Below are 13,245 nucleotides of genomic sequence, written 5' to 3'. Positions count from 1 at the left end.
ATTGTAGGTAAAAGGAATCTTCAAATTTGAAGTAGTCTTTGTCAAGAACCAGCTGAGTAAGTTCTACCAAGTAATAAGTAGGGGAGAGTTTCATTATCTCACAAATGTAGAAAACGACCAAGTGCTTCTAAATCCTCTTGAGGTGGAGCATTGGTGTAAAGGCTTACGACGTCCATGTCATGTCTGTCCCCTAGAGATCCTAAAACATTCCATCTTTTCCTTTTCAACCATTCTTTTGTGCTGCTGGATGTTTGCTTTTGGTCGTTGTCCTGCTGAAAGACCCAAGACATTCTCCTCACACCTGGTTTTGTGACACTGGGAAACAAATTTTGCTCTAAAATGACATGGTAATCTTCTGATTTCATCATTCCTTTGATACATTCAATGCCTCCAGTACCAGAGGCAGCAAAGCAGCTCCACAGCCTGATACAACCTCCACCATGTTTTACTGTAGGTAGGGTGGTTCTTTTCCTTTATTTCATCACCTATAAACAAACTGATGCAATGCATTCCCAAAGAGCTCTACTCTGGTTTCATCTGTCCATAGAACATTATCCCAGAAAATTTTTGAAAACATTAGTCTTACCTTTTTGTGCCTTTCTTTCAGCGGTGGTCTCCTCCTTGGCCTTTGCCCATAGAGCCCTACTTGGTTTAGTGTGCAGCATCTGGTACAGGCTGAAACCACCACTCCGGATTGATCCAGGTCAGCCGGAAGCAATTTAGATGCCTTGCGTGTTTTTTTTTCCCTACAATACGCATCAACCTTTGTAGATTTCTCTGTAACCGCGTCCTGAAAGCGTCTTAACAGTTTTATGACTGTGAAACTTCTTGATAACATTATGAACCGTTGAAACAGGGATTTCAAGGGCCTTTGTTTTTTTTGATAATTGTTTTTTTGATAATAACATTTCTGATGCTCTCAGACAGCTCTCTTGTCTTCAAGAGAAGACAAGAGACTCCATTTAAATTCATCAAAAGGTGCTAATAACTGTGTCAAGCTTTGTTTTGGTGTCGTTCAGTAACATTCGATTAAATATTCTAATAAACTGGTTAGTTTGTATTTATTTTTATTTTTTTATTTCAGGTGGCTATTCAATGTCTATGCTCGCCAGCATCCTCAGTGCCATGTGAAAGGATCTTTTCCAAAGCTGGAGCCAGCTCCATCTCAAGCCCAGCACCGTGTAGCAAATTCTATTTTTAAAGAAAATCCTTCTTTGAAAATATAGATACAATTTTCCACATCCACAAAACCTTTGGGATGAACTGGAATTGGAATTGGAATTGTTAGCACATCCTTCCAGCCAAGTATCAAATCTGGCGGAAAGCCTGAATCCACCAGAATCGGGGTTTCCACATGAAACCTGAGATTGAAAATCCAGAGATCAAGATTACAATGGCAGATTATTGCTCATGGTTTTAGAATGTTCAACAAATATGAGTGTTGTGTCCACAGACTTTTGACCCTGTAGCTGTGGTATTTGGTTGGAGTTCATATGGAGACAAATGTCAGGTAGGGCATCTTTTCCTGGCCCTGTAAACCTGGATAAACATTGCTCTGTGTTTAGCTGGCTGTTGTGCCCCCCAGTGTTACAAAGAAGAACTTGCACATAGAAATTCAAACCTTGACTTTTTAACAGTATATGAAGTTCCGTGAATTGCCACAAGAGGGAGACAAACTATTCATATTTTTCAATGTCCTGTTTCTCACTCTCTCAGAAATACTATGGCGACGTGACTAAATGATTTCCACATGTGAAACTATAGCATGTTCCCAACATTAAATTTGTATTGGTCTTTCCATTAAGTCTTTCCATGAGAGGTAGAAATGATCCAATTCATTTGAATACTTTTCCAGGCTTTTGATAATCCAAACTCACGGTGAGTTATTCACTTTTTGACCTTTCAGCTGCATCATACAATCATCATCAGAAGAGTGTATAAAATCAAGAGCTGTAGATGCTGAACTCTTCATGTTTCTGAACTCTTGGGTCCACGTACTCGCTTGTTCTGAAGCTTCTGACCGAATCACAGGGTCGTCATCAGGAGACTACCAGAAAGCTCCACAACAAGAAAGTTGCTTTGTCTACAAACATGAGTGCTGCTTCAGAGACATGAGTCAACATTGTGGTCAGAGCTAAATAACTCTACAAGCTTTGACAATGAATAACTTGAGGGACCAGATGAGGGAGGAAGAGGTGTGCTTTTAATAAATGCATGGCAATCAGAACCTTGGGTTTACAGTGAGACATCCCACACAGGAATTTACTTTAATGATTTAGAATTACAGTATTAACAGCTGATGTAGCAGTCTTAAACGTATTTATCTGAACATGTAAGACCATAAGAAGACTCATCGTAGATCATTTGCAGCATTCATTTCTCTAATCTTTGAAAAGATCAGTCCTCGGTGACAGATGTCTTCCGGTGGGACAGCACCAGCTCCTTCACCTGAGGAGTCAGGGCCATGAGCTGCGTGCGTACGTTCCTGGCCTCCTCATCCTGCTCCTCTGCCTTGCCGGCGTCGCCCTCCACCTCCTCCTGCTTTCTGCCCTGACTCTGGCTCACCAGCTGTTTTACCACCAAGCTCTGGTAGGAAGACAGCAGCTGCTGCTGCTCCTGAACAACACATGGACACAAGCAGACATTTCAGCAATTTAACTCACCAAACAAACGCTCTATTACACTGACACTGCAGCAGATGGAGATTACCATCAGCTGCCATGTCTGAAAACTGGATGTAAACAATCCAAAGATGAAGGAGTGTGCTGCCAACATTTGCTGATGCATTTGGACCACACTGAGGCACAAATAAACATGTCTATTATGACGGAGATAAAAAATGTACCATTTTAGGTTTTCACACACCTTTCTCTGGAACACAAATAAACAGTCCCTGTTCTGCTTCAGCAGTCTGTTACACTTCCTTTATATTACAAAATTCCCTCTGTGTCCACAGACACTGTTTCCTGGGGAGCTACAGCAGAAGGACATGCCCTGGTAATTACAAATAGGTTTGTTGTTGGGAACTCTCGTAAGAAGATAACATGTGACAACCTGGCTAAAGATACTCATTGATTTGGACAGCTCAGACTGGTCAAGCCCCGTATGAGCTTCAGCGGAACTTAAGAATGCATGTTTGCAGAGAACAAGGACTCACAAAATGATCTATTCACAGCCCATGTGGACAGGAGGAATGATAACAGCAACCAGTAACTCTTTTCTCGTACAGCCCAGACATAAGTATATGGACAGTTACACAGGCTCTGTGCTTTAGCACATTCAATTTGAAATAAAATAATGGATACTACATTAAAGTGAAAAGCCCCAGCTTTAATTTGAGTAGGTTTGAATCAATATTGAAAGAACTGTGTGGGAGATATAGCCCTTACAACGCATAGTACCCAAATTGCAAGGTTTCAAAAGTAATTGGACACATGACTAGTAAATGTTTCCTGGGCAAGTGTGTTCATTTCAATGTTAGTTCATGCACATGTGGCTGTGAGAGTTGCCATTGAGATTGAGTTGGAGTTTCTGTTAATATGAGGAGTGAAGAGGTGACATTTTAAAAAGCAGGTGTGTACAGGAAAACTGGAGAAAAACAAAAACGACCTGCTAGACTGAGGAGCACAAGTCTTGTGGATGTGCAGAAAATCATTTGCATGGTGAAAAAAAACTTTTTGACTGCACAGCAACCTCAAAAACAAAAGGCCAGGCTGCAGTTCACAGAATACTGAAAGAAATCAGCAGACTTCTGGAACAAAGTTCTATGGACTGATGAAACAAAAACAACCTCTGTCAAAATGATGTAAAGAGGAAGTTATGGAGAAAAAAGGAACAGCTCATCACCTAAAGCCACCACTTCATCTGTCAGACATGGCGGTGGTTCTGTTATGGCTGGGGCATGTATGGCTGCCAATGGATCTGGCCCGCTGGCATTTATTGATGACTTCACTGCTGACAGAAGCAACAGGATGAAGGCAGAGGTTCACAGGAGCATCCTGTGAGCTCAGATTCAGTCAAATACATCAAAACTCAATGGAGGACATTTCATCATTCAGCAGGACAATGATCCTTAACATACAGCCAAAGCAACCACAGAGCTTTTCAGGGTGAAGGGGTAGATTATCCTCGACTGGCTGAGTCAATCACCTGATCTCAGTCTGTCTGAGCAGCTTTCCTCTTGGTGAAGACCAGACTAAAGGCAGAGAGACTCTTTCTATATCGATGTAAACCTCCTCAAATTAAAGCTGAAATTTGGCACTTTAACGTAGTGTCCATTATTTTATTTCAAATTGAATGTGTTGAAGCACAAAGCCTGAAGAACAAAAATGTGTAAAACTAATCAAATACCTATGGTCTGGACTCTATACCGTATATGGCATGGCATTCTTTATTGTTCAATCAATTTTTGATGCAGAAAAAAAAATAAAATAAAATAAGGTACATACCATACATTTTAGCACAAAATGGCCTTTTTTTTTTTTTTTTTACAGTATGCTGCACGTGATGTGTTGAGTGTTGTTGATCAATAACACTGACTTGGTGATTGACAAGGGGTTGAGTCCTCCAGCTGCTGCCCTGCTAGCTACGAATGATGTGGTTCTTTTGAAAACACTCACACACGTTTGTACTTCTATCTTTGAGAGGACACCCATTGACATAATGCACTCCCCAGCTCCTTACCCTAAACCTAATTCTAACCATAACCCTATAACCAAGTCTTAACCCTCAAACAGGCCTCGACAGTGTGTCAGAAAGTGAGGACCGGCCACACACACACACACACACACACACACACACACACACACACACACACACACACAAGTGGCTTCCTGGATACCTTGGGGTACATATGACAAGTCAAGAAAAAAAAAAACCTTCTTCCATTTTTTTTGGGCTTAGGAAAAAAAAAACCTTTTTTTTTTTCAAAAAAAAAAAAGTTTCACTCTCTCATTGCAAAGTCCATCTGTGCTCCTCAAATAGAAATGCTTTAAAAAAATTCCCCCAAAATTCAAAATTTCTTTTGCCTCTTGAAAGTGTTTATTTGTCCTGGTAAGTTATTAAAAAAAAATGAACATTAATTAATTTCATGTTTTAGTGTTAATTAAAAAATATCAACCACCAAAACTACCATAATATCAACCTAAAAGAAGTGCAGAAGGATTTTTTAAAGTAACAAGACATATCAGTTATGTTATTATATTTGCATTATTATTACTTCAATAACGTGTGCTTGAAAAATGACTCCGGGGGAGTCCGTCATTATTTATTACCTTTTTGAGTGCATTGATCGTAATGTTCATTTTGACAGTGCAAGTTTTTAACATTAAAACCAGTATGCCACAACTGGTCGAGTTTTCAGTCACAGTGAGCAGTCAGTGAGTGTCAAACATACTGTAGGTATTCGGCCTGTGAGTGTGCCGGTGATCTGAGGCACGCAACGTCCTGGAGCGTGCAGCATGCAGTGCGTGCTGGCCTGGAACAGCAGCACACTGGTCAGGTGGAGAACCAGAGCCGGGTCCTCCGTCTCCTTCAGCTGCTCATTGAGAGCCTGACGGTGCAGAAACAGTGCCTGCCTGCAAACAACACACAAACACAATACAGTGCATTCACAAGTCGGTAATTAAGAACTCAAAGTCAAAAAACAAAATGACTAATCAATGTTTTTACTACCTCTCCTTTTTCTTGTCTCCCTTCTTCAGCATGAATCCGCACACTTCAGCACAGGTCTCTATGTTTGTCAGAAAGTCTTCAATAGTCTATAATGAATACAACATAGTGTTTACATTCTATCCTTCCTACAAAGCCACCATCTGATGATGTAACTGACAGGGAACATACTTACTTTGCCATTCAGGCAGTTGTGCAGCTTCATGAGAGGCCCTTTGGTCTCGTCTGACAGTTTGCCCAAAATCTTCACTCTGACCTGAGGCAACACATCAGACACATTGAAGATGAACAACTCCAAAGTAACAAGTCCAAAAGTGCAGTTCAAACAATGACACAGTTTTAATCATTAGTTTTTCCTGCAAAGAGAATTTTCCATCAAATTTCGTGCCGCCTCCAGCTCTCGACAAAAAACTCTGATGGGTGTCTTTGTGGAAAGCACTATTTTCTAACGTGCCCTGCATTTGGTGGATTTCTGTCCTTTCTAACTGCAAATGCAGCATTACGCCAATGTAGTGGCGCCATAGTGTAATCAACACAGTGCACCAGGAAAGGCGCTGACAAACCTGCAAAGAGGAAGAAGAGGAATTTGAGATTTTCCTCTAGGAATATCCCCCAAACTAAGAGCATCTGTTTTTTCCCTACAGCAGGAATGGGTCAGGTGGCAACACACTGATATTTTGTAGTTTTTCAAACAGGTGAAAATTGGTGGGTTTTTTTTGTATTCAAACAGTAAGTAATAGTTCACGTCCCTGACGAGATGCAATAAATTTGTCAGGTATGAAAGTAGTGCACAACAAGAGGTGGAAGGGACTGGTGATGGAGAGGATCAGAGTCACAGCCCAAGGCAGGACGAGGAGTCAAGACCAGGGTCTTCAGTTGCCAAGTCATTAGGAGTGTATTAACGCATAGCCAACGTTTTTGATCTTGTTTTGATCTTCCCCATAACCTACAAATCCTCCCTAGACCTGGAATAATTAACCTTTGTGTATTTCAGATATTTTTAGATCAGGACAACAAACAATCTTTTTTTGTGGACATTGGGGCACTGTTTGTCTTTACTCTCTGAAAAATAGTCAAACATAATTTTGGAAGAACGACAAAAGCATAAACAAAATACAATCAATAAAATTTGACTGAATGAGTATTTTCTCATAATGTGACACAAAGGCATCAAAGGTTTGTTGCAGGGCTGAAAGAAAAGATTATTTTCATTCTTGATTGATCTGTTGATTATTTTGTCAATTATTCATTTAATTTAGTCTTTAAAGTGTCATGAAATTGTGAAAAAGGCACAAGGTGACATCTCCTAAACTGTTAATGTTTATTGTTGTCCTTTTGGAAATTCCTCAGGATTCACCAGAACTCCTAAAACATGTTGATTGTAAGTGTTTGCTTGAGCCAGTTGAATGCACAGTACACCTGCACGTGTGTGCGCAGCATCAGGATAGTACCACCTCTGCCTCATTTTGAGCCAGGGAATACCCTGTTAAATAACTAACTTGATCTACATTCGATCTCAGGCTCTCTGGCTTATCATCTCTTCCTGGAACACAGTCGATTAAGGTTTGGCGATTTCAAAATCAGAGGACAGAAGAAATAAGACACACCAGGAGTATTTTCTGACCTCATTGGTAATGGAGCTCGGGTTCTCTACAGACATCATCAGGTCAGCAGCCAGGAAGTTAACCAGGATGTTGGTGACGTCTGTGCACACAGTCTTCAGGACGTGCTTGGCAATGTGGACCTGGGTTTCATCTGCATGAACAAGATATGTCCGTTACGTTAAACATTTGAACCCTGGGATGTTTCTGCAGGGCAGGGATGCCTGGTGCTGTCCTTTTCAGAATAAGTTAAGGCCCCTATATGTTGTGTGATTTTATACTCCCCTAGACAAAGTGGACAACTGTGCGAGATATGTGGTGGTCGTCAGTCCAACACGGTGGTCATGGATGACGCTGTCAAACATTTCCACCAATGGTTGATTTAGACCTTTGAGATAGCCTGTCTCAAAATTCTGTCAGTGTTAGAAATTGAGGACTGTATTCTCACAGTATGACTGTGTCTACGACAGTCATCTACAAACCAACTACTGGGAATACGGCATGAAATGATCCAAAATACTCTGGCTGATGCAAAGTTGTAGCACTACTTTTGAATGAAGTACAAAAAGCCAGCACTATGAAAAAAACAAGTCTAAACTTGTTCTGTTTTTGATACAGTTTATCGGACAATCAACTCACAATCTGACACAGCCTGCAACCAAGATTTTAAGAACTGGTAAGACCACTGTTATTACACAGTGTATCTATAGGTTAGTCAGAAGTACCATACACTGGCATGTAAGTGGTTCTACTGTACTGTACAATCATTGGGATTTTTTTGGCTCATAGGTCCAGAGACTTTCACACAGTAAACACCTGTATATGAAGGGACAGAGGAGAGGGTCAGTATTCCAGAAGTTGATGTCACATTCTGAGCCTTAGTTTTTAAACAAAAGAAAAGCAAATTACATCTCTGTCCGTCACTCTGGAAGTGAGATCCCTACTCTGTGGCTCTTCCTGAGGTTTCTCTCTTTTTTAACCCAGTTAAGGATTTTTTCAGTGGCAGTTTTTCCTTATTGGAACTGAGGGCCTTACTATGTCAGACAGAAGGGGAGGTGAGTTTCAGAGGTGGTGTGACTGCATACAAAGTCAATACAAAATTGGATGAATTTTGTAGAATTTGCTGAGGAGCCACAAATTGACGCAAAAATGCTGATCCCCTTTACTAGTTTCTTTTGTCTGCAGCTTTCAACTGCATCTCAAGGTCTTCCTCTGCAAATGTTGTTTGCTCTGTCGTACTTTATCTGTGTGCAGTTGATAGCTCCAGGAAAAAAGCTGGTAAGTGGACCTTGAGTTAATTTTTCTTGGTCAAAGTACTATTCATACTATGACTCATTTTTATAAACTGGCTTTTATTTTGCTTTTATTGTTTTATTCCTTTTACTTTCAGATTTTTATTTATTTCCATTCGAGTTCTTGATTGCACTGTATTTATTCTATTTTGTAACTGCGTTGTGTATTTTCTGTTTATGTCTATGAAGCACTTTGTAAACTTGTTTTTGAAAAGCGCTATTTACAGTAAATCAAGCATATCATATTATCATTATCATTATTGTTGCTGTTATTTCACACTCGTCTAAACACAAGTTATGAGGAGCACCTATTGTTATGTGATTTGTAAGTGGATTTATTGTATGGATGTTTATCCTTGATGAACACTGGAGATGATATCCCTGGAAAGAGTAGGTCCCACTGATTATTTCATCATTATGTGTATGACATGTGTTCTGATTTGACTAAATTATGATTTCGCATGACTATCAAAAACGTTCTAGCACCGCAGAAAGTCTTAGTGACAGGTGTGCAGGATAAAAGAGTGTTTGTCTATATGAACTTTGCCTAATGAAAGTCTGAGGACTGAAATGTTAATAAAGTGAGTACATGTGAGGAACAGAGTACAGGATTCTTTGTTTTCTTCCCTTATTTTAGGGAGCTTCTGAAAATGATTATCGTTTCATTTGGGTTTCTTAATATTAAGGTGCTGATCATTTGCGATTTTTGATTTCCACTTAAATGACAAGAGCAGGAGTTACCAGAGAAGAACTTGGTGCCTTTTTCAAAGAGCCGGATGTTGTTGTACAGGTTGGAGATCTCCTCCTGTAGGTCCTTCATGCTCTTCTTCTTGTTGGCCCCTGATGGAGAGCTGGTGGAGGACATGAACACTGTCCGCAGGACCTCCTGATAGGCTTTAGTCAGAGGCCTGCATAGACATTAACGGTAACAGAATGGACTTACTGTTCTCAGTTCTCTTTGGAGAAGCTCTAGCAGAGAAAACTAACTTCAGACAGAAACCTGTGTATTACCTTACTAAATGCTCTGCCAGCTCAGAGAGGATTTCTTCAGGGCAGTCGCTCACTCTTTCCTCTAAAACAGCTACTATCTCCTCCCGGGCCATGAAGGGGGCTTCAGTCTGTTTGCTGCGATCTTGGTAAAGGTAATACACAAGCTAATTAGTCTCACAGGGATACTACATTTAACTCTGTCTTCCATGATAAAAAAAGCTTATCAACCTGGGGGAGAGATTTCTGTCCAACCAGCCATTACACTCTTGTTACAGTAAAATGCCTCACTAAACAGGCTTGATGTGCATATAGAGACTTTATGTCCCTGGGAAGATAAAATAGCTTTTTGGCCCTCATCTTACTTTGTTGTGAAGGTCCGGTTTCCTCATCACTGTCCTCGTCTTTCCTGCCTTTCTTCTTGGTTTTACGAATCCGGATTTCTCTGGCATTGCCTCCTCCACCTGCTTTCACACTGCCACTGCCCTCTGAGAGACAGACATTTAAAAGCTGATATATAATCCATGATAAATAACATGCATGTTCCATCTCAATGTGAGTTTGGGTTGTTTCAACAAACCTGTAGCCTTCTTCCTGCGTTCAGCTTCTCTCTTTTCCTTTTTAGAAGGTGCTGAGCTCTCTGTCAGCATCGATGCTTGCCTCAAATCATCTTCAGTTATCAGAAACACTGGATTGTTCTTGACTTCCTAAAATCCAGGTCACAGAAAAGCGCAGACGCTGTAATTTCAAAGTATGGAAAAACTGTTTTTTCGGCTATGAGCATCAAAGAGTTTTCTATGAAGATGTGTGACAACGGAAGACCTTCTGAGCTTTCTGCTGCATGGCCTCATCAAATAACGAGAGGCAATTGCTGAGGAATTTTTCACTGACGACGACTGTGCCTCCCAGTACTCTAGCAGAGGACTGGACATCAGTGTTCCTCATAGCCTGGTTGATCAAAATCCCAATGTCCTCCATCGACAGGCAGCTGGGCAGAATCGGCTAAACCAGCCAGAGTCAAAATGAGAGCAAGAAACTTAACAGACTATTTTTTAACAATTAGATAATAATCAAAGTAATAACAGTTGGCTCCTGCACTGTGTGAGCACCTGTATGTCAGTCCATGTGGCGGAGGTGACAGCTTCCTCCACAGAAGCCTCCACCTGGTCAACCAGAGCTTGACCCACACAGGCTGCTCTGAGGAACAGCAGCTTGTTGGACTTGAAGCGTTTCTTGATGTAGCTAGAGGGGTCAGGGATCCCCAGTCTGACCAATGCATCGAACTCTGCAGGAGGAAGACTTCATCAGTTACACTTGCACTACACTTGCACTACTGTAAAGCTGGATTTATATGTGATTTATATGTGATGCAAGGGTTACGCTATAGATACCTATAGCGAAGGCTTTGACTTATACTTCAGTGATGGATCTCATTCGTTGAAAGCACCACTTTAACACTTAGCAGTTGTATTATGCGTGATCGAGCCTTATTATGCAATAATTTTATTCCCCACTGTAAATGTATTTACATTTATTTATTCGCTTTGTGATATGAGCGACTTGTTTCATTACTGAATGCAAGACTATTCCTTGCAGTCAATGTATTTACGTAGTTTAATTCACTGTGGTAGAGCGCGGTGATCAAAGTGAGCAACAGTTTACATGGGATATGGCTTTGTTAGACAGATATACAATAAGTAAATAGACTAAAGTATAAAAATAAAAATAAATATTAATAAAAATAGGAAAATAATGTGCTATTTTAGAAGTGTTACTCAAAAGGAGAAGATAACTGAGCCTTTTTGCAACTTGTTTCATCTTGTCTTCAATCTCAACAATCTGTACCACCATCAGGAAGTTGTAGGAGAAAAGACAAGTAGCCCAAGCTGACAAATCACAGTTCATGGAGTCTCCAAGTGGTATCACTTTAGCTGTTGCATCTATCCACTTGTTCACATTAAGACTCAAACACTAGAAGGGCAACAGGCTGCCATTCACTGTGAACGGTACTTCCATATAACATCCTGGTGTCTCCTCCTGTGATTTAAGACTTGAAAGTCTCCCTGTGGCATGACCTGGAGAGGCTGAGATGGGTTCAACTTTATGCAAATTTTCTCTCACAGGAAATGTGGAAAAAGGCTTCCTGATCCAAAATGATATAACTTTGTTAGGGTACCAGGACTACTGAAATGATATGCATAATCACACCGATCACTTCATCACTTCACACCGTTTCATCATGCAGAAAAACACAGCTGGGTGTAGCTTAATACAGAGGAAATGTTTAGGAATGTGACATTGTCCATACTGTTTATCGGTGAAAATTAACATGAAAATTAAATTTCAAACTTGAGGTTGTTACAAGAACACTTCTCTTCATTGTTGTCTGCTAGTGTATCAATCAGGCAACCCGAACACCAGTAAAATCAGCTCCTTATCCAGCATCAACTTAGACAGCAGCAGCAAATAGCTATGCACGTCCATGAGAATGGCAGCACTATCCAGTCCCCCTGAAACAAGCAGGGGGTTTTAGTAGTTACTGGGGCCAAAGATTTGCTGGAAAATAGCGATGAAATTTGGGACCTTTGTTTGTTTTGATACTTTGTAGTAATGGTTATTAGTTTCATGTGTGCTGAAATGATGAAGAACGTGTGCTTCTTCAAATAAACCTAACAATGTGAAACAAAAGCTCAGAGAAGCATAAATCCAATAAAACTGAAAGTAAAATAATGTTAATGTAAGATGCAGCTGTCCCAGGATTTTTGTAATATGCATGTATGGTTGTGTGTAGTGATGAATATACATGTGTAAATGTTTGTTTTTATGATTTTTTTAATTATCTCTTTTTATTGTTCTATGTCTTTGAATTGCATATCGGATTGATTGTTTGCTGAACTGCAGAGTCCAAGAAAAGTTTCCCAGCATGGACATTAAACTATATTTTATTAAACTGAAAAATAAATCAGAGCCTCAAATATGCTCATGGAGAAACATCCACACGCTCTCTGACAACATCTCAATTTATTTTCCTCCTGTTCTCCATTAAAGCTTGTAAAAGCCTAAAAGCAAGCTTGCAATAAAATATCCAAATTTAGTGCAATAAAATCAAATTTGTACAATCTGGATGTAATCACAGCCTGAAAAAATTACTCAAAGTCTTTTATGCATGAATGCAATTGCAGGTAAATTGGTTTATTGATGGTTGACTTAACTTGACCTGGTCTTATCAAAGTTTCTATGAGGAATTTTATGAGGAATCTTAAAACTGTCTGCAGAAGTATTGCAAGGATCAGAAACTGCAAGAACTCAAACAGTGCATGTTTTTGTTTAAATTTCTATTAATTGTTTCGGTGTACTGTTTCTGTCATTACTGCTATCAACTGCTCATCTGTCTCTTGAGAAATACATGGTGGTAAGGAATGTCCATTCGGAGAAAGTTTGTATGGAAAAATTTCGGGTGCCTGCGCAGTCAGAGGAGGGAGGGCCAAAGCTGAGAAGAGGAAATGGGACACAGTATGATGTTATTAAAAAACAACAACAACAAAACATACCTAAATATCCATTCTGCTGGAGGAAAGAGTCCACCCATGCATTCTGTGTTTTGGCGTAAATATCAGGGATATACACAGCTTTGTCTTGTCGCCCTCCAACCACACTTCCTTTCAGCCGTCCAGTATTCACCAACTCCTCCAAGA

At 40.1% G+C, this 13,245-nt stretch overlaps 1 protein-coding gene across 1 annotated transcript in view; it reads right to left on the bottom strand.

Moving 5' to 3' along the window:
* Window positions 1-2,181: 2,181 nt before the first annotated feature.
* Window positions 2,182-13,245, bottom strand: part of ufl1 (UFM1-specific ligase 1) — a 15,918-nt gene continuing 4,854 nt past the window's right edge. The window contains exons 8-19 of the mRNA XM_040126095.1: window positions 13,102-13,245; window positions 10,660-10,835; window positions 10,373-10,552; window positions 10,131-10,257; window positions 9,916-10,038; window positions 9,575-9,695; window positions 9,305-9,471; window positions 7,295-7,425; window positions 5,846-5,926; window positions 5,674-5,759; window positions 5,396-5,576; window positions 2,182-2,616 (exon numbers count right to left, since the gene is read on the bottom strand). The exon at window positions 13,102-13,245 is cut by the window's right edge and continues 3 nt beyond it. Coding sequence (XP_039982029.1) covers window positions 2,398-2,616; window positions 5,396-5,576; window positions 5,674-5,759; window positions 5,846-5,926; window positions 7,295-7,425; window positions 9,305-9,471; window positions 9,575-9,695; window positions 9,916-10,038; window positions 10,131-10,257; window positions 10,373-10,552; window positions 10,660-10,835; window positions 13,102-13,245 — 1,736 coding nt within the window. The 3' untranslated portion in view covers window positions 2,182-2,397. The remainder of the gene's footprint in view (window positions 2,617-5,395; window positions 5,577-5,673; window positions 5,760-5,845; window positions 5,927-7,294; window positions 7,426-9,304; window positions 9,472-9,574; window positions 9,696-9,915; window positions 10,039-10,130; window positions 10,258-10,372; window positions 10,553-10,659; window positions 10,836-13,101) is intronic.

The sequence above is a fragment of the Xiphias gladius genome, chromosome 4, assembly GCF_016859285.1.
Source record: "Xiphias gladius isolate SHS-SW01 ecotype Sanya breed wild chromosome 4, ASM1685928v1, whole genome shotgun sequence".
Lineage (NCBI taxonomy): Eukaryota > Metazoa > Chordata > Actinopteri > Istiophoriformes > Xiphiidae > Xiphias > Xiphias gladius.
Note: the sequence above shows the minus strand (reverse complement) of the source record. Positions and strands in the feature narration are given on the sequence as shown.